Source organism: Zophobas morio, unplaced genomic scaffold, assembly GCF_036711695.1.
Source record: "Zophobas morio isolate AGI-343-1 ecotype UQ-CSIRO unplaced genomic scaffold, CSIRO_AGI_Zmor_V1 ptg000004l, whole genome shotgun sequence".
Lineage (NCBI taxonomy): Eukaryota > Metazoa > Arthropoda > Insecta > Coleoptera > Tenebrionidae > Zophobas > Zophobas morio.
Window position 1 is genome coordinate 342,171 of NW_026972109.1, and position 20,474 is coordinate 362,644.

General features: G+C 34.0%; 4 protein-coding genes across 5 annotated transcripts; 2 read left to right on the forward strand and 2 right to left on the reverse strand.

Moving 5' to 3' along the window:
- Positions 1–117: 117 nt before the first annotated feature.
- LOC135136544 (uncharacterized) lies at positions 118–1,215 on the forward strand. The gene is made up of 2 exons (XM_064065885.1): positions 118–623; positions 742–1,215. Exons 1-2 carry the CDS (start codon positions 539–541, stop codon positions 1,131–1,133), a joined length of 477 nt encoding a protein of 158 aa, XP_063921955.1. The 5' UTR covers positions 118–538; the 3' UTR covers positions 1,134–1,215.
- Positions 1,216–1,697: 482 nt separating this feature from the next.
- On the reverse strand, positions 1,698–2,405 carry LOC135133848 (uncharacterized). 2 transcript variants are annotated; one of them, XM_064062371.1, is made up of 3 exons: positions 2,298–2,405; positions 2,091–2,233; positions 1,698–2,031 (listed from the first exon to the last, which is right to left on the reverse strand). In XM_064062371.1, the coding sequence occupies exons 2-3, from the start codon at positions 2,226–2,228 to the stop codon at positions 1,888–1,890; spliced, it is 282 nt and encodes a 93-aa protein (XP_063918441.1). In that variant the 5' UTR covers positions 2,229–2,233; positions 2,298–2,405; the 3' UTR covers positions 1,698–1,887. The 2 variants fall into 2 exon arrangements, with proteins under 2 accessions (XP_063918441.1, XP_063918448.1); XM_064062378.1 differs by lacking the exon at positions 2,298–2,405 and having other exon boundaries at positions 2,091–2,252.
- Positions 2,406–9,189: 6,784 nt separating this feature from the next.
- Positions 9,190–17,658, forward strand: LOC135133442 (uncharacterized). The gene is made up of 10 exons (XM_064061835.1): positions 9,190–9,205; positions 9,255–9,407; positions 10,554–10,748; positions 10,890–10,964; positions 11,009–11,257; positions 11,301–11,492; positions 15,833–16,487; positions 16,544–16,770; positions 16,813–17,001; positions 17,056–17,658. The coding sequence occupies exons 1-10, from the start codon at positions 9,190–9,192 to the stop codon at positions 17,436–17,438; spliced, it is 2,334 nt and encodes a 777-aa protein (XP_063917905.1). The 3' UTR covers positions 17,439–17,658.
- LOC135136574 (rhomboid-related protein 2-like) lies at positions 17,649–19,354 on the reverse strand. Its single transcript, XM_064065935.1, has 4 exons — positions 18,965–19,354; positions 18,641–18,838; positions 18,062–18,382; positions 17,649–18,015 (listed from the first exon to the last, which is right to left on the reverse strand). The coding sequence occupies exons 1-4, from the start codon at positions 18,965–18,967 to the stop codon at positions 17,680–17,682; spliced, it is 858 nt and encodes a 285-aa protein (XP_063922005.1). The 5' UTR covers positions 18,968–19,354; the 3' UTR covers positions 17,649–17,679.
- Between the last annotated feature and the right edge of the window lie 1,120 nt (positions 19,355–20,474).

A 20,474-nucleotide genomic window follows, 5' to 3' on the forward strand; every position in this document is an offset into this window, starting at 1 on the left:
TGAGGCAGTGGCGTAGCTTCAATGATCGATACAAGGGGTTTTTTATCAGTAAAAACCACCGGCAAAACTTGTTTACTTATAGGGTTTCTACTCAGATCTAACGGAGATAATCCAAAAATCGGCGCTGACCTGAATGTGGAGGTCATCGTCGACGGCGCAGATGAACTCCAGTCTGGAGGTCGCCGCCGTGAATTTGAACCCAAAAGTCGTTGCCGTGGACTTGGACCTCGTCACGTCCCTGCCAAAATTTGTCTATTCATCCTCTCCAAAGAGCCATAAGGTCATCTAAAAATATCCTGAAGCTTTTTTGAAATTCGCAAGTCTGAACGAGGAACTTTGTCGGAGAATTACGTAACAGGAGAAATTTGTTGTTTGGTTTTGTACAGAAGTTAAACTGTTACTCTTCCTTTTAATCTCTGGTCCCCACCAGGGGCTTCCATTGTCCGATTTTATGCTTGAAGGGGAAAGGTATGTGATGGTGTGTAACAAGTTTCGTTGCATCTTTTTGCAAGACTGAGCATCAGTATTAATTTCGTCTATGGGAACTACAACACTCACAATGTCTCAAAAATTGTGCTCATTTTTTTTATTAATGAGTTTATATTTGAAAAATTCAAAATCAGGTAAGTTAAATAATTTTTTTCCATCCTGGATTGGTACGATATTGCCATGACGTCACTTTTCAGTGTTTTGTAAAAAGTAGATAAGTCATTTACGACAATGACGAAAATTTTGTTGCAGAATCTTACACTGGACACAGTCTAGTTTCACTCCAAAGCGAAGATTTCGCCACTGTTGAAACAATAACGAAAAATTTGCGTAAAAGGCCAAACTCAGCTCAAGAGGAGACAGATGAAATTTTCAAACAACTGAAACTAGAACTGAGTGCCAGCAACACCGAACGTATTTTGACAGCTAAGGAAGAAAAAGAAGAATCTGCGAAAATTTTTGACGAACTTTTTGAGGAAACCAGCAGTCCCAAACCAGTCGGACGAGGTAACCAAGAGTCGGAAGCGATTCACCGAATAACAGACACCATTGCCAAATTCGTATTTCGAGGAAGAAAAAGCGGTTCCGATAACTCGAACATTTTGAGCCTTATATCCAATGTATTTAACTACAGAAACAGATAGTTGTAGAAAAACAAACAAATAAATATTTTTTATTTTGCGTTTAAAAATTTATTGACACGACTGTGTATATTTTTTAATGAATTGTCGCAATAAATTCATTCTTAGTTGCATTAGTGATGCTGTCATTTATTTCTCAATGTTTTCACTTTCACTATCCAGTGTCAGGGACACAGTGTTCGTGTTCTTGGACACTATTTTCCCGTTTTTTTTTTTTTTAATTCGCTGTTTAACGATTAGGTCATCGATATATAAACCCACTAAACACTCAATTGTTTGAACTCGTTACATAACACGTGCAAATGCCTCTTTTACGTAATATTTTATTGTTTTTGCAAGGACAACCTTTGGTCATAATTTACCAGACGCTGCAACTATCTCTTGCATTTTATTTTGTAACGACTAAAGCGAATAGTTGACATTTCCATTTGTCACATCTCGAAAGCGTTTCCGATCTTCTCCACACCACCTCTTTTGAAAAGAGAAAGTAGGAACATGCATGTTTACTCAGGTCAGGTCAAGGATATGAATCTTCAACTTTCACCAAACATTTTACTCGGAAAATCGTCACTTTTATAAAAAATTTATTGAAAAGTTTACACAATTTTAGACACTACAAGATTGGCACTTTGCGCGGAAGAATATCAATGTTTACGTTCAGTGAAATGTGGAAAGAAAGCGGGGACATCGTGAAAAGACAGACTAGAACAGGAGAGTCGGGACAATGAAATTATATAATTCTAAATGGTGGAATAATTTAATTGCGACCAACTTGATCTATTTGCTGTTGTAAATTATTTACTACTTCCGTGGGGAACTGGTCGCCGAGGATTTCGAATAAATTAATCCTCTGGTTGCCGGGGATGCTCTCGTAGGCACCTATTTCGATACCTTCTTGGACCTAGAAGCGTCACGATTTAAAAAATTGTAAAAAATTGTCTGGATATTTTCGGGACTCACTTTTTGGATTTGGGCGTCTTTCGGGATCAGGAATGTATTCTGTGCTTGTCTGATGGCTTCGTTCGTGTATGCTCCACCTTCTTTTTGAGGAAACGCGGCGGAAATCGTCACCACAACCAACAGAATAAGAAATTTCATGTTTGCTGAATTGTACACACATACAAAAAATATTATAATTCGCTCAACAATGTAACTATTGATACGTACCTGGATTTAATAAATAATTTAATAAATACTTAAACTGAAGACACTACTTACTTTCACCCGTTTAATCACTCGATGGACTTTTATAGATTCTACGCAGTTTCTCTAACATTTCACTTATATAAGAGCTTCCATCACTCCATCGCCTCCCTCCTGATGTGTCTCTTAAAACGCGATGACCCGAATAATAGTTTTTTTCCAGAACTTCTTCAAAATAAACTGTTCTACTAAAACTAGTTGTGTTAAATATATAAATCTATAGACGTAATAAAACATAAAACAAACTTTAGGCAACATAATGCACGGTTGAAAAGATTCTTAGTAGGATATTTATATGGTAGTTAGTTTCATCAGTCGTCTTCAGACGCAGTGACTTATGAGAAAATGTTAACAATTGCGTAACTCGGGTTGGTTAATTCGTTACCCAATACAATAATAACACTGCTTAGTCTTGAAAGATCATTAGTTGAGAAAATTGACACAAAAGAAATACAATGCCTGCATGAAAGTCTAGGTAGTCATATATTAATTTTAGTCACGAATACGATGAAAGTTTGTCCGGAAATTCTCGCGGGTATTCTTACCTGGGTTTAGACCTTGCTTTTACTAGTGACGTTGTGGCGACCACAAAAGTCTAAAATTGTACCAAATTAGCTAATTAAATTCCTGCGATTTATGTGCAATTTAATTAAGGCTCGCGGCTCGTTGAACAGCATAATTTAAAATTATTTTCGACTGTATAGAATTTTTTTGCATTGGCATGTTTTAGGCTTAATAACCATATTTTATTTTCACATTATTCCAATGTTCTTAACAAAGGTTTCTAAAAAGTCTTTATAGTGTGATGTAACATTCTACTATGTTTTTTCTTTTTATTTTTTGTTAAGTATTTTCGATATCTGGAGTTGACTATTTCTGCAATTTTCGCTTTTTTTTTAAGAAATCTGCATTTTATTACTTCATCTTACTGCTTTCTTATTTTCTCTCTTTTTTATTAATTATTTTTTATACGATAAATTTTATAATTCCTGCATTTAATTTCAATTCGAAAAAGACTGAAATATCGATATTGAAAATTATAATATTTCACAATATTTTTAATATATGCAAATGTAACCTACAACTTATTATTATTGTTATTATTTTTTAATTGAATACCCAATATATTATTGTATTCTACGATTGGCCTCTGTTTAGGCTCTACAACCATATTTTATATTTGAAATTCCTATGCGACGCTGCCACATAATAATGTGATACCATATTGCATTTTTTTAGTGTGCATTGTTAATCAAAATCAAGTAAAATGAAAATAACGTGACAACGTTGCATAGAAATTTCAAAAATAAAACATGATCGAGAAGCCTATATTAGGTATATTTTGCCTCTTTTTTTAATATTTTATTAATTTTTCAGTTTTTCGATATTCCGATTTTTCAATTTTCGATTAAACGGTTTACTTTCGATTTTTTGTCTTATCGTATTTGGATTTTCCGGTTTTTCAATTTTTCGGAATTAATTTTTCAGTTTTTCGATTTCTCACTTTTTCGGTTTATCGTTTTTTTTTTTTAATTCAAATTGCAATTTTGAATTGTTCTATTTTTCAATCTTTAACCACTTCTATTTCTCAATTTTTCGATCTTTCGACTTCTCGGTCTTATGTTTCGTTATCTCGATTTTTCAATTTTTCGATTTCACGATTTCTGTTTTTCGATAATTTATCTTTTCGGTTTTTCGACTTTTCAATTATTCGATTTTTCAATTTGTCGATTCTTCAATTTTCGATTTTTAAGTCTTATATCTTTCCATTTTTAGATTTTTTGATGATTCGATTTCTCGATTCTTCGATTTTTCGATATTTTAACGTTTCTATTTTTTAAATTTTACACTTTTCAATTTTTCGTATTTTCCGATTTTTCAGTTTTTCAGATCTTCGATATTTAAATTTTTCAAGTTTTCGATATTTTCAAATTTTTTATCTTTCAGTTTATTGATTTCTCAATTTTTCAATTTTACGATTTTTTTTATCCCAATTCTAAGCATTTCGATGTTTGGATTTTAAAAAACTTTCGACTTTCCAATTTTTCAACATTTCAATATTGGGAATTTTCAATTTTTGGATGTTCTAATTTTTCGATTTTCAGTTTTTTCCTTTTGTCGATTTTGTATTATTTATTTAATTTTCTCGATTTATGGATATTCCGATGTTCCCATTCTTTGATTGTTCGATTTCTCGATAATAATTTGATTTCCCAATTTTTCGTCTTTTCAGTTTGGGAATTTTTCAATTTCTCGAGTTTTCAGTTCTTCAGTTCTTCAATTTTCCAATTTTTTAAATTTCGGCTTTTCCGAATTTTCGGCTTTTCGACTTTTTGATTTTCTAATTTTTCGATTTTCCGATTTTTCGTCGTTTCAGTTTTGGAATCATACAATTACTCGAGTTTTCAGTTTTTCGATTCTACAATTTTCTAAATTTTTAATATTGATTTCTCCGTTTTTCAATTTTTTGACTTTTTGGCTTGTCGATTTTCAATTTTTCGATTTTCTAAATTTTGGATTTTCCGATTTTTCGACTTCTCGGCTTTTGGCCTTCTTTTCACAAGAATAAACATGTTTAAAGTGGTAAATTTTTGTAAGTAAATGCGGATTTTGCAATTATGCTCCGCCCCTCGATGTGACAACGAATGAAAAATTCATCACAACTGAGATCGGGGCGAGTGGGGGATATCTATTTTTGGCATTTTTAATATACATTTTCGCATTTCGTACCGATTCTTTCGAATTTCGACCAATTTTTACATTTTCGAAACTTGTCTAAATACATTTTTTGTAGATTTCGAGCTCTAGAACGCACTTCCGGCATCATTTTTTTGATAAGTGCAACCTTTTTTCCATGATTGACTGTTGAAATATCGAAATTTTAAGAAATTTTCAAAATTTCGCAATTGATACCAATTTTTTCAAAAATATTGCTCCGTGCCCACCAACACACTACATTTTTGGAATCAGCATATCGAGGTCTATGTCCCTGAATAAATTTTAGATTTTTACATTTTTGTTGTTTCGATTTCTCAATCTTTCGATTTTTTGCCTTCTCGTTTTTATATTTTTCGATTTTTAAATTTTTCGGAATTAATTTTTCAGTTTTTCGATATTCCGATTTTTCAATTTTCGATTAAACGGTTTTCTTTCGATTTTTCGTCTTATCGTATTTCGATTTTCCGGTTTTTCAATTTTTCGGAATTAGTTTTTCAGTTTTTCGATTTCTCACTTTTTCGGTTTGTCGGTTTTTTTTTAATTCAAATTTTTCAATTTCGAATTGTCCCATTTTTCAATTTTTAACCACTTCTATTTTTCAATTTTTCGATTTCACGATTTCTGTTTTTCGGTAATTTAACTTTTCGGTTTTTCGACTTTTCAATTACATATTCGATTTTTCAATGTGTCGATTCTTCAATTTCCCGATTATTATTTAAATTTTGGATTTTTCGATTTTTCAACTTCTCGGCTTTTGGATTTAGCAATTTTTCGATTTTTAAGTCTTATATCTTTCAATTTTTAGATTTTTTGATGATTCAATTTTTCGATATTTTGATGTTTCTATTTTTTAAATTTTACACTTTTCGATTTTTCAGTTTTTCAGATCTTCGATATTTAAATTTTTCAAGTTTTCGATATTTTCAAATTTTTTATCTTTCAGTTTATTGATTTTTCAATTTTTCACTTTTACAATTTTTTTTATTCCATTTCTTAGCATTTCGGTGTTTGGATTTTAAAAAATTTTCGACTTTCCGATTTTTCAACATTTCAATATTGGGAATTTTAAATTTTTGGATGTTCTAATTTTTCGATTTTCAGTTTTTTCATTTTGTCGATTTTGTATTATTTTTTTAATTTTCTCGATTCATGGGTATTCCGATGTTTCCATTCTTTGATTGCTTGATTTTTCGATAATAATTTGATTTCCCAATTTTTCGTCTTTTCAGTTTGGGAGTTTTTCAATTTCCCGAGTTTTCAGTTTGTCAGTTCTTCAATTTGCCAATTTTTTAAATTTTGGCTTTTTCGAATTTTCGGCTTTTCGACTTTTTGATTTTCTAATTTTTCGATTTTCCGATTTTTCGTCATTTCAGTTTTGGAATCATACAATTTCTCGAATGAAAAATTCATCACAACTGAGACCGGGGCGGGTGGGTGTGTCTTTATTTTTGACATTTTTAATATACAGGTTCGCATTTCGTACCGATTCTTTCGAATTTCGACCAATTTTTGACATTTTCGAAACTTGACTAAATACATTTTTTTGTAGATTTCGAGCTCTAGAACACACTTCCGGCATCGTTTTTTTGATAAGTGCAACCGTTTTTCCATAATTGACCGTTGAAGTAGCGAAATTGTTAGAAATTTTCAAAATTTCGCAATTGATACCAATTTTTTCGAAAATGTTGCTCCGTGCCCACCAACACACTATATTTTTAGAATCAGCATATCGAGGTCTACGTCCCTGAATTTTTTTGCAACTTTTTGATCACTTTTTTAAAAATGAAATTTTTCCAATGGTCCCCCTTCTTCAAATTTCGGCCAATTTTTGACGTTTTCGAAATTCAACGAAATACATTTTCTTGTAGATTTCGAGCACTAGAACTTACTTCGGGCTTCGTTTCTTTGATAAGGGCAACCGTTTGTCCGGAATCGACCGTTGAAATATCGAAACTTTTAGAAATTTTCAAAAACTCCAATTTCATACCGATTTTTTCGAAAATGTTGCTCCGTGCCCATCAACATGCTATATTTTTGGAATCAGCATGCGGAGGTCTACGTCCCTGAATTTTTTCGTAATTTTTAGACTACTTTTCTAAAAGTGAAATTTTTTCAATGGGGCCCCCTTCTTCGAATTTCGGCCAATTTTTGACTTTTTCGATACTCAACTAAATACATTTTCTTGTAGACTTCGAGCTCTAGAACTCGCTTCGGTCCTCGTTTCTTTGATAACTGCAACCGTTTTTCCGGAATCGACCGTTGAAATATCGAAATTTTTAGAAATTTTCAAAAATTCGCATTTTATCCAGATTTTTTTGAAAATGTTACTCCGTACCCATCAACATGCTATATTTTTGGAATCAGCATGTCGAAGTCTACGTCTCTGAATTTTTTCGCAATTTTTAGATCACTTTTTTAAAAGTGAAATTTTTCCAATGGTCCCCCCTTCTTCAAATTTCGGCCAATTTTTGGCGTTTTCGAAACTCAACGAAATACATTTTCTTGCAGATTTCGAACTCTTGAACTCACTTCGGGCCTCGTTTCTTTGATAACTGCAACCGTTTTTCCGGAATCGACCGTTGAAATATCGAAATTTTTAGAAATTTTCAAAAATTCGCATTTCGTACCGATTTTTTCGAAAATGTTGCTCCGTGCCCATCAACATGCTATATTTTTGGAATCAGCATATCGGGATATATATCCCTGAATTTTTTCAGAATTTTTGGACAACTATTTCAAAAATGAAATTTTCCACAATGTAGCCTCCCTTATGCAAATTTCGACTCATTTTTGACGATTTTCGAAATTCAACTAAATACTTTTCCTTCGATTACTTCAACCATTTTTCCAGAATTAGTTAATTAATTCAGTACAACACGTGCAGAAAGAAGATCTTGCGTAATTTGTTGTAGAGAAATAAAGATTTTGAAATTATGCTCCGCCCCTCGACTCACGACGAATAAGGAAAACCATCACAATTGAGTTGAGGGCGGGTGGGCGGGGCTTATATTTTGCCCTTTTTTTTAATATCGGTGATCTTTTCACAACAGCAAAATGAAAACATGTTTAAAATGGTAAATATTTATAGAGAAGTATGGATTTTGCAATTTTGCTCCGCCCCTCGGTCTGACAACGAATGGAAAATTAATCAGAATTGAGATCGGGGTGGGTGGGTGGGGCTTCATTTTTGGCTTTTTTTTTAATACACACACATATATAGTTTTCTTTCAACAATAGAACCTTAATTAAAATATCAAATAGTGAATTTGAGGTTAAAAATTTGAAAAATTAAATAAACGAAAAATAATAAAATCGAAATTGAATAAATAAAGGAAATGAACAAAATTGTGATATAAAATCGAGAAAATCGGGAAAATAAGAACTAAAAACCAAAAACTTGAAAAATTCAACAAACGAAAAATTGCAAAATTAAACTTCAAAGAACAAAAAATTATGTAACCGAAAATTGAAAAATGGAAAAATTGAAAAACTAAAGAAAAGAAAACACTGAAAATTGTGATATAAAAAAAATTGGTCGATGGCAAATAAATCCTGATTTTTCGAAAAATTTTGATATAATTTTGCGAATTTTCTTTTTTTCGGATAATTCTTCTAAGTTAAAATAAAAACATTTTAACAATGGGATATATTGTGGAAAGATAAAAAAAACTACGCACTTTATTATGCCATCACTGGATTATAATATACAGAGTGTTTATAATAAAATAAATTGCAGCAATTGTCAAATATCAATCAAACCTGACCTGATGTGATGACTTGACCGACACTTTTTTTTTTTAATATTTTGATTGTTTACTGCAATATTCCATCAATAAAGAAGATAAAATTTTATGGATACTGGGATGGATTGCCGCTGTAAACTCAAACGAGTGCGGGAAATGGATCATTTTATACGAATTACGAACGATATAGCAAAATTTTCTCTACGACGATCACTTAGTTTCTATTTTGATTATTATCAGTGCAATTTAAACGCCCGGAAACTGTAGTGTTGCTTTTAATAAATTTTAGAAATAAATGGCATTTCATTCAAATTTTGTATTTATTTTTCGCCAAAAACCCCATTTCTGGCTATCTAAATTCCCTCAAAAATCCGTCTTCATTTTAGTCCTTAACCATGTACTTATATAGCGGTTTGGTCTTGCTCTGCTGATACCCAGCCATACAACGCATGTATGTGAGTTGATCTCGGTAGCGCGTGTCTGAAGAAGACCTCCAACAGATCAGTTCTTCGGCGGACCTCCGCCAACATGTTTCGTGTACAATGGCACAGACCCACACTATTCGTGTTGTGTTTTTTTCTGTTTTTATTATCAATGCCATGTGCTGTTGGAGGTGAGTCAAAAGTAAACCTGGTTGTCAAGCCAGCACCGAAAACAAAAACTTTACCAACCGTTGGAAACGCTCGAGTCGTACTTTGTTTAAAACGACCGATTGATCTCTTCGTAACAATAGAGCGCAAATGGCCACATTTAACGAATTTTCAGCTGATAGTCGACGAGTTACAGGGGAATAACAAGAGTTCATTATCGGGTTGAACAAAGCAACAATGGGTTTTTTGAACAGCGATTGGTAACCGTAAGAATCTCGTTTTGACATTGTCCTATTGTTATTTTTTTACGTTGACAAAAATTTGTACGAGATTCTTAAATAATGTTAAGATCGTCGCTCATCTTAAGTGTGTATAAATATTAATGCGTTTGTCGCTCAGGCACAGTTCGTGGGAGGGTTCAAAAAAATAAACTACGATTCTCGGACTGTTATATGTAAGTCTGCTTGCATTTCTTTGTGATGGTAATCGTTGTTAATGTTAATTTTTGCCCACAATTGGACATAGCATGCAACAAAACTAGGAATAGGACGTGAAACGTGTGGCACGCGTTAAATGTGCATGAACTGTCATTCACACTCCGTGTACCGGTAATTCGCTCTTAAGTACTAAGTACTATACGCGTACTGGCTGAAAATTCCTACTATACCGTAAAAAATAGTCGCATTTTTGTTGTTTCACGCACATAAAATTTTATTGCTCGTAATGACACATTTAACGAGGTTTTAATTTTTTCAGGATCGGGTAAAACGATCACTATTGGGTGCACGTTTTCAGGATATCCTTTTTTAGCGCTTAATTTTTCAGTAAATTATAATTATTACAGCGCTCTCATCGTAAGAGGCACACAGGTGAAGACATTACCATGTATGACCGATTAAAAATGCAGAAAATGTTGTGAACGGAAGTCGCTAATAATATAACAATGTATATTAATTATCATAATAGAATTAGTGAGAAAATACGGCTGTGTTATATTTTACCACGATAAAATTGGCATTTACCGTAATTTTATGCAACGATACACATATTCCAAGAAGCTGACATTTTCAGTTTTTTGTTTTTATCACTAAAAACGATCTATTTCTACGTTTACCTCAAAATCTCTGCTAACCTCAAAAACCTGACTTATTTAAACCGCTTGGTTTCAGAATGTTGGTACAAAGATGAGCTCCACGCCGAAGGCACCCAGGTAATCACACCCGAACCTTGTCTAAATTGCACTTGCAACAAAGGAGCTTTGCTGTGTTATTTGCGAGTTTGTCCCACGCTTCCAAACCCGCCTCCACCAGGATGTATTTTGCTCCACAAGTTCGAAACATGTTGCCCAGAACTAATTTGTTCAGGTAACGCCAACACCCAACCTAGTAATAATCAACAAGCCTATTTTATTTCAGTTCTTTTTTCTGGTACTACATAGCTAGATTTTTCCTTCTTTACTTACTAACACTTGGTTTGTAAAAATTCTTACTAGATTATTTTATAAGATGGCCACAACTACGTGGAAGCCCGTTCGGACCCAGACGAGTACCTTTTAGGGGAAAATTCCAGTCTAGAAGAAGGTACTGTTCCTGTTAGTGTCACGTCGTACTCTAACTCTTTATAGTTGCATGTGTTGTGAATGGGAGTGTTTATGGGCCCGGTTCTGCCATGGACTCATCAACACTGTGCGAGTACTGTTATTGCTTGGGCGGCAAACAAGTCTGCGTGAGCCCTAAGTGTCTCCTACCGATTGAGGATTGTCGCCCGAAGTACGACCCTAGTAATTGTTGTCCGACGCACTACGAGTGCAACCACTCAACCACCACCGTTAGTACCACGACCAAAAGTACCAAACTTATCGGGAAACACAAAGGTGAGTTGGTGTTAATAGTTACAAGTTTGACTGGATATTTCAGGGGGGTGTGTTGTTGACGGTGTTTATTACAAAGAGGGTGATAAAGTACTAGGCGCTGGTCACTCGGAGTGTGATAATTGTTACTGTCTACGAGGGGTGTTGAGGTGTGAACCATTAGCGTGTGCCCCGGCTCTCTTTGGTTGTGTTCCGGTGGTACGAAAAGGAGAGTGTTGTGCGGTTAGCTACAACTGCAGTAAGTGAATTATATTATAGTAGCAGCCCCGTAGCTAGAAAACTTATTCAGAGGGGGGGCAAGTTTGTCGACAGAGGGGGCTTCATGTAAATATTTATATTTTAATAATACACTCAGATAACTACTTTATTTTTTCTGAGTTTTTATATTTGAAAGAACATTAAAATAATTGGAAACGTCGATTTTTTACGTTAAATTTTCGTAAAAACCTGTCGAAGTCCAAAAAATTAGTACGGTACTTGGTTAAAATGCTGGTTAAAACAGAGAATGTAGATTCACAAACAACTGTACTGCATCCAAAAATTTGTGTAGTGGCCATATAGGTAACATCCAATTTATTTGAGTTTATTTTTTTGCATGTTTAGTACATATTTTAAAAATCCGACTTCGAAAGCAAATATTTCGAAAATTTTGGTACGGAACCATGAACTCGTCATGTTTTTTTAAACTCGTCGAGATGTGTATTTCAGATTTTTTTGTCAACTTTAACAAAAGCTCAATTTTTGGAAACCCATATAAAATTTTTGACTTTTCCAAAGCATTTTCGAAAATTACCAAAAGAATTCCTTTGTTCATCTCGATTTCTTCCAAAAATCGTTTTGGATTCAATTTTTTTGAAAATTCTTACATTTTTTGCAGAATCGACGGAAGAAAAATGGCAATTTTTGAGAACCTGTATCAAATTTTTGACTTTTTTCAAGCACGTTCGAAATTACCAAAAGGGATTCCTTTATTGATTTCGATCTCCAGATGTTGTTTTTGGTTGTTTTTTCGAAAATTCGTACAATTTTTCCATAATCGCCAAAAGAAATATGGTAATTTTTGAGAAATTTTGAAAATTCGAGCTCGAAACCGAGTATTTCGAAAATTTTGATCCCGAACCATGAACCTGTCATGTTTTTTTAAGCTCGTACATATCTGTATTTCAGAATTTTTTGTCAACTTTTACGAAAGTTCAATTTTTGAAAACCCATATAAAATGTTTGGCTTTTCCCAAGCATTTTCGAAAATTACCAAAAGAGATTCCTTTGTTCATCTCGATTTCCAGAAATCGTTTTGGATTCAATTTTTTTGAAAATTCTTACATTTTTTGCAGAATCGACGGAAGAAAAATGGCAATTTTTGAGAACCTGCATCAAATTTTTGACTTTTTTCAAGCACGTTCGAAATTACCAAAAGGGATTCCTTTATTGATTTCGATCTCCAGATGTTGTTTTTGGTTGTTTTTTCGAAAATGCGTACAATTTTTCCACAATCGCCAAAAGAAATATGGTAATTTTTGAGAAATTTTGAAAATTCCAGCTCGAAACCGAGTATTTCGAAAATTTTGATCCGGAACCTTGAACCTGTCATGTTTTTTTAAGCTCGTCCAAATCCGTATTTCAGAATTTTTTGTCAACTTTTACGAAAGTTCAATTTTTGAAAACCCATATAAAATTTTTGGGTTTTCCCAAGCATTTTCGAAAATTACCAAAAGAGATTCCTTTGTTCATCTCGATTTTCAGAAATAGTTTTGGATTCAATTTTTTTGAAAATTCTTACATTTTTTGCAGAATCGACGGAAGAAAAATGGCAATTTTTGAGAACCTGTGTCAAATTTTTGACTTTTTTTCAAGCACGTTCGAGATTACTAAAAGGGATTCCTTTATTGATTTCGATCTCCAGATGTTGTTTTTGGTTGTTTTTTCGAAAATGCGTACAATTTTTCCACAATCGCCAAAAGAAATATGGTAATTTTTGAGAAATTTTGAAAATTCGAGCTCGAAACCGAGTATTTCGAAAATTTTAATCCGGAACCTTGAACCTGTCATGTTTTTTTTAAGCTCGTCCAAATCTGTATTTCAGAATTTTTTGTCAACTTTTACGAAAGTTCAATTTTTGAAAACCCATATAAAATTTTTGGCTTTTCCCAAGCATTTTCGAAAATTACCAAAAGAGATTCCTTTGTTCATCTCGATTTCCAGAAATCGTTTTGGATTCAATTTTTTTGAAAATTCTTACATTTTTTCCAGAATCGACGGGAGAAATATGGCAATTTTTGAGAACCTGTGTCAAATTTTTGACTTTTTTTCAAGCACGTTCGAGATTACCAAAAGGGATTCCTTTATTGATTTCGATCTCCAGATGTTGTTTTTGGTTGTTTTTTCGAAAATGCGTACAATTTTTCCACAATCGCCAAAAGAAATATGGTAATTTTTGAGAAATTTTGAAAATTCGAGCTCGAAACCGAGTATTTCGAAAATTTTGAACCGGAACCATGAACCTGTCATGTTTTTTTAAGCTCGTCCAAATCTGTATTTCAGAATTTTTTGTCAACTTTACGAAAGTTCAATTTTTGAAAACCCATATAAAATTTTTGACTTTTTCCAAGCATTTTCAAAAATTATCAAAAGAGACTCCTTTGTTCATCTCGATTTCCAAAAATCGTTTTGGATTCAATTTTTTTCAAAATTCTTACATTTTTTCCAGAATCGACGGAAGAAAAATGGCAATTTTTGAGAACCTGTGTCAAATTTTTGACTTTTTTTCACGCACGTTCGAGATTACCAAAAGAGATTCCTTTATTGATTTCGATCTCCAGATGTTGTTTTTGGTTTTATTTGGTTGAAAAGTCGTAAAATTTTTCAGCAATCGCCAAACGAAATGTAATTTTTGAACTTTGAAACCGAATGTTTCGAAAATCTTGATCTGGGACCATCTAGACCTTGTGTTTTTTGATTGAGTTCGTCGAGATCAACATTTCAGATTTTTTTGTGGATTTTTAGTCAACTTCAACAAAAGCTAAATTTTTGAAAATCAATAAAATGTTTTTGACTTTTCCCAACCGTTTTCGAAAATTAGCAAAAGGGATCTCTTTATCGATTTCGATCTCCAAATGTTGTTTTTGGTTTTATTTTCTCGAAAATTTGTACAATTTTTCCAAAGCCGCCAAAAGAAATGTAATTTTTGAGAAATTTTGAAATGTCGACTTTGAAACCGAATTTTTCGAAAATCTTGGTCTGGGACCATCAAGAACTTATGTTTTTGGATTAAGCTCATCGAGATCTACATCTCGGAATTTTTTGTTGATTTTTTGTTAATTTCAACAAAAGCTCAATTTTTTAAAATCCATATACATTTTTTGACTTTTCCCAAGCATCTTCGAAAATTAGCAAAAGGGATCTCTTTATTGATTTCGATCTACAGATGTTATTTTTGGTTTTATTTTTTTGATATTTCGTCGAATTTTTCCACAATCGCATAAAGAAATAACTTTTTTTTAAGTCACTTTTGAGATTTTTTAGAAATTTTAGGTAGTAACCCAATATTTCGTAAATTTTGCTCCGGGAGCATGAACATGTTTTTCGATTAAGCTCATCGAGATCTACATTTCAGAATTTTTTGTCAACTCTAACAAAAGCTCAATTTTTGAAAACTAAATAAATTTTGACTTTTCTTAAGCATTTCCAAAAATTACCAAAAGTCATTCTTTTAGTTATTTCAATCTTCAGATGTTGTTTTTGGTTTTATTTGATCGAAAATTTGTAAAATTTTTCTAGAATCGTCAAAAGAAATAGGAATATAATTTTTGAGAAATTTTAAAAATTCGACTTGGAAACCGAATAGCAGCAAGACCTTATGTTTTTTTACTAAACTTGTCGAGATCTACATCTCAGAATTGTTTGTAGATTTTTAGCCAATTTCAACAAAAGCTCAATTTTTGAAAATCTATAAAAACAATTTGACTTTTCCCACGCATTTTCGAAAACTAGCAAAAGGGATCTTTTTATTGATTTCGATCTCCAAATGTTTTTTTTTTGGTTTTATTTTTTCTAAAATTCGTACAATTTTTCCAGAGCCGCCAAAAGAAATGTAATTTTTAGAAATTTTGAAATGTCGACTTTGGAGCCGAATTTTTGAAAAATCTTGGTCTGGGACCATGTTTTTTGATTAAGCTCATCGAGATCTACATCTCAGAATTTTTTGTCGATTTTTTGTCCATTTCAATAAAAGCTCAATTTTTAGAAAATCCATATAATATTTTTGACTTTTCTCAAGTACATAGTAGGCTATGGAATAAAATGTGACATGTTAATTTTTTTATACGGTCAACATCAACGGTAGTGTGATATTGCCAAATAATATACCCCGTAAAAAAATAAAGGTGGGGCGGGTGGGGCCAGTTAATATGCTTTCGGCAATCGGCATTATATTGAAATTTTATTACTAATTTGAAATTTATAATGTATAAGTCTTCCAGGGGGGCAACCACAACTGCTAAGGGGGGCTCAGCCCCCTCTTGCCCCCCCGTAGCTACGGGGCTGTATAGTAGTAGATTAATGATCATAGTTGTAACGCAGGTGGTACTATTGAAACAAACCCACAACCCAACTATGCAGACGTACCCATAGTGAGTCAACACTACGCCAAGTTCCACAAAGAATTCGACCAAGACGTGAACAACCAAACCGGTACTATTTTGAACTACGACGGAGATCTAACCCAAACCACGAAAATCCAACGAAACACTGACTCTGTCATTGACGACAGATTTAACAGAAAAATCGAATCTAACAATGTGTTAGAAGATCTGACTACTACAGCTGAAACGACGACCGACTATAGTCAAACGACGTTCGAGTACTCTACAGTTACAGACGATTTTACAGAAACTACGCTTAACTCAGTCGAGACTGATATTCCGTCCGAAACTACAGCGTACGTCGTTACTGTGCAGACAGTTCTTAATTCCACGGACTGCATTAAAGAAAACAATTCATTCGAAACGGAGTACCTTGAAAATGACACCAATACCCAGGAAACAATCGAGTACTCACCAGATGTCGTACTACAAACTAAAAACAATAAAGACGTTAATGCAACTGTAACAACTGTGGATTCGATTAACCACGAAAAAAACACAAGTACCGACATTTTCAATAAAAAAGACACGATTTCCGACTACGAGTACGACTACAACGAACCTTCATTACCACCGTCTTTGCCAAATTTGCGGTAGCTAAGTAGGTACGTACAAGTCTAAAAATTTTGTAACATATATGCTTTTCTAGGATCATTCCATTTCTTGCAGCAGATGCTCTAGATTTGAAAAATTCAGAAAATGGTGCTGTTTATTCGTCGAAGGAACTCGTGACGGATTCGTCGTACATGAACTACAATTTATTTTCGCCTCCAGTAGAGACGGAGGGTGGCTTTATTCCAAAAGAACCCCCCATTTTGGACAACGTGTTCGAAAACACCATCGCTTCCACCACGAATTTACCCAAACTACACGAAAGTAAGTACTGATCAGTACCACGATGTACTAATCGTTTCGTAGTAAGTTGTTTGCTAGAAAATTTGGAGATTCCGCATGGGGATACAGCGCCTGCGCAGTCACCCTGTGAAACATGTAGATGTTTTTATGGAAACGTCGTGTGTCAGAAAATTAAGTGTCCCGGGCCACAGTTTGGTTGCAAAGGGTCACTCGTGCAAGATTTAGCTTCGTGTTGCCCGCACTATGTGTGCGGTAAGAGCGACTTTTCCACATCGTCAAGAAATGAACTCATTACGGTTTTTGTAGACAACGAAGTACCAGATCGCACGAATCTCGCACCCCAAAGCTTTTACTTTGATAAGGTTATTCCAACAACAGAAATGACGTCAACGAAAATAAGCATGTCGTCTTTGGAAGATCTTGAAGTGAGCACGGATTCCACCAGTCACTACAGTACGACCCCGACTGTCTTCATAACCACTAATTTTAAGTCAGAGGGTAAACGCAGCGACGTTGGTCACCGGAATTCCGTGGACACCAATCCGAATCTAGCTGTTTTGAAACTAGCGGGTTGCAATATTTATGGAAGAATGTACAGAGTCGGACGCATCATTTCAGAATTGTCAAACCCGTGCCTGGAGTGCAAGTGCACGGAAATCGGTGTCCAGTGTAAGACTCTCAAGTGCTGAGTCGTGTCTCGAAAATTACAACTGATCTCATTCGCTATTTATTGCTTGTGGAAAGTCCACTGTGAAAGTAAGTTAGTAATAAAGGCACCCAGAGAATTTTGGTTAAATTTGGTCACAGTAGATTTTCCAACAGTACCGTCTGATCAACTGCGTTGGTCACACGGTACCACTTTTACATGTACATTTTTGCGGTGTACTTTGAATAAAAAATCGAAATTGACGCTTTATTTAATGTAAAAAGTCAACAAAAATAGACGTACTCTCTAAGCATGGCACTGACTGGAGTACACTTTTTGATTTGTACTACCACAACAACCAAAGAGATCAACAAAATAAGATACAGAGTGAGTCCTAGCCAGAACAGACTCAACTTTCGTAGTCTCGCTTTCTGGACTTCCTTTCGATAAAACACAAGTCCTAGGAAAAGTCCTGACGTTCCCCCGACGATGTGGGTTTCCCACGATATCACTGGATCCTTCTTCACGTGGAAGTGGATGACGTTGTAGACAATATCAGACACAACAATAATAAGAATGCAAAGGCCTCGATAAACCTTGTACCGGATGCTTTCGAAATTCTAAAACAAACCAATTGGGTTCTAGCTTGGTGTTTTTTTCACGTACCATGAAGATGTCGGAGATGTTGGATATCAGGAGAGTGTAGACTCCTCCGGACGCTCCGATCACCAAATCCGGGTGAAAACAGGAAGCTCCGAGGACGGCGGTGATTCCTCCGGTGAAATATAGTACCACGACGTAGACTCGGCAGTGTCTTAGTTCGAGGAAGTAGGCAAACAGAGTCTGCATTAACACGTTAAGTAACAAGTGAATCCAGTCTTCGTGTAGTAACATATAGGTTACAAACCGCCAAGCTTGGGTTAATTTCTTCGGTTCAAAACGTAACAGTTTTCGAAAATTTTCGTCAAAAGTAACGTGGCACAATATCTAAAACAAGTTCTTGGTTCAGTGATACCAACTGTGTTTGTTTATGCAGCGTGATGAGATGACGATGGAAATAGTCCATTTTTAGACGTTAAATAAGTAACGAAATGTTAAAAGGCTAAATCGGTTCCAAATGATATAAAGCAGGAGTCGAAATTTTTAGAATTTTAGTTGTTTGGAGTGAACAAATTTATGGCGACGTCTGCAACTAAATATAAACAAACGTTTTTTGATTTTTTTAACGAAGTGAGACATAGTTACCTGAAATAGGCTAATGGTGAGGATTCCGTAGGGTATGTGAGTTTTCAAGACACAAGTGGACGTTTTACGTTTGTTGTCGTTGGGTGTGTACTTAATTTCCAGTTTTTCATGCCCTGTAGGAACTACTACCGAATCGTCGGAATTCGGGGCGAGTTTACAACTTTCATTTTCTATGTCGTCAGAGTGTGACATCTCTAGCTAGAAAAATTAGAAAGAAAATAACTGACAAATTTTTGAAATTAATTAGCTTATTAAATCTTCAAGTTTCACGTGTGGGTCATAAACCCTGTCTAAAAATAAAACAAGTGCAGGGATAATACTCACCATTTTTCGTCGGGATTGCTGAAACTATTACAAAATAATTCAGTGTATGTGTAACGACATCTCTGAACTTTTTTCATTTACACATACTTTGCATATACTCCTCAACTTAGTCTAAAAGTGAACCGGCTATAAATAGGTAAAGTTAAAACACCAAGTATTTCACTCTCATGTAGTATGAAAACTACTAAAACACAGCACAGGCATGGTCAGATAGTTTGTAATTAATACAATTTAAAACAGTTTATTTCATGACGTTAACTGGCACGCTCCTGTTTTGTTGAGTATTTCGGTAAAACATTTATCAGACGTACTCGTGATAATTCGCTCAAACATCGTTATCTCGCCATAAAAATAGATACGGCTTTTAATTTATTTTTGTGCGTCTTATTACGTATGCACCAGATTCACTTGTTCGTAGAAATTGTCCAATTTTTTCAAACAAATTTATTAAAATCGGAACCAAGGACTGGTATTGCAATCGGTGACTAAGCACTATTGTTGCTAAGTGATCCCGGTCGCTTTCTTTAAATTTCATTCATTGCCAGCATTCAGGCAAGGTTATCAACTATCAACGTGCGAACTTGGGCGCCAAGTAGTAATAATGTTAACTGGGACGAATTGGAACAATGAAAGTAGGTAATTTGTCGGGCTGGAGTTCACAAAACAAGAGCATAACTGCTAATTATGTAATCTGTGATTTTATTAGCAGCATGGAATGGGTTATTGTGTCGTAAAAGCCACCTACGGAAGGTTAAATTAAGTTTATAATTCTTCGTTGTGGAGGTTGCAATCGAAGAGTAATACGTCGCCTGACTTGTTTGATCTGCAGACCAGAGTGCTTTCACGCCAATATCGACTCTAAGCGATTTATCTATAAAGTTCTTGAACATCTAACGATTTAATACAATCATTTTACAATTTTGTTATTTAAATATTAACAAAGTCCTGAACTTGTGGTTTATAAATACGCTATTGAGATTTTTCGGATTTTCGGGTTCTCGACTTTTGGGATTTTTCAATTTTTCCATTCTTCAAATTTTCGATTTGTCGATTTTTTTATTTTTAGATTTCTCAATTTTCTGATGTCAATTCTACGATTAATATTTCGATCTTTCAATTTTAAAAATTTTGACGTTTCTAAATTTTCAGTTTTCCGGTTTCTGAACTCATTTTTCGCTTTGTTTTGTTAGTTTTCTTTTTTGGATATATATCTTTCAGTTTTGGGATTTTTCAATATTTCGATTTTTCGACTTTTAGATTTTTGGAGTCTGGGATTTTTTGGTTTCTCGATTTATTACTTTTGGATTTTTAGTTTTTCGTTAAACTTCAGATTTTTCAAATTTTCGACTGTTTTATATTTAGATTTCTCAATTTTTCAACTTTTGGATGTTTTCATTTTTCAATTTTTAAGAGTCTAGGTTTTTCGAGTTCTCAGTTGTTCTATATTTCAATTTTTCAAGTTTCTGAATTTTTTTATTTCTCAATGTATCAATTTTTAACTTTTCTTCTC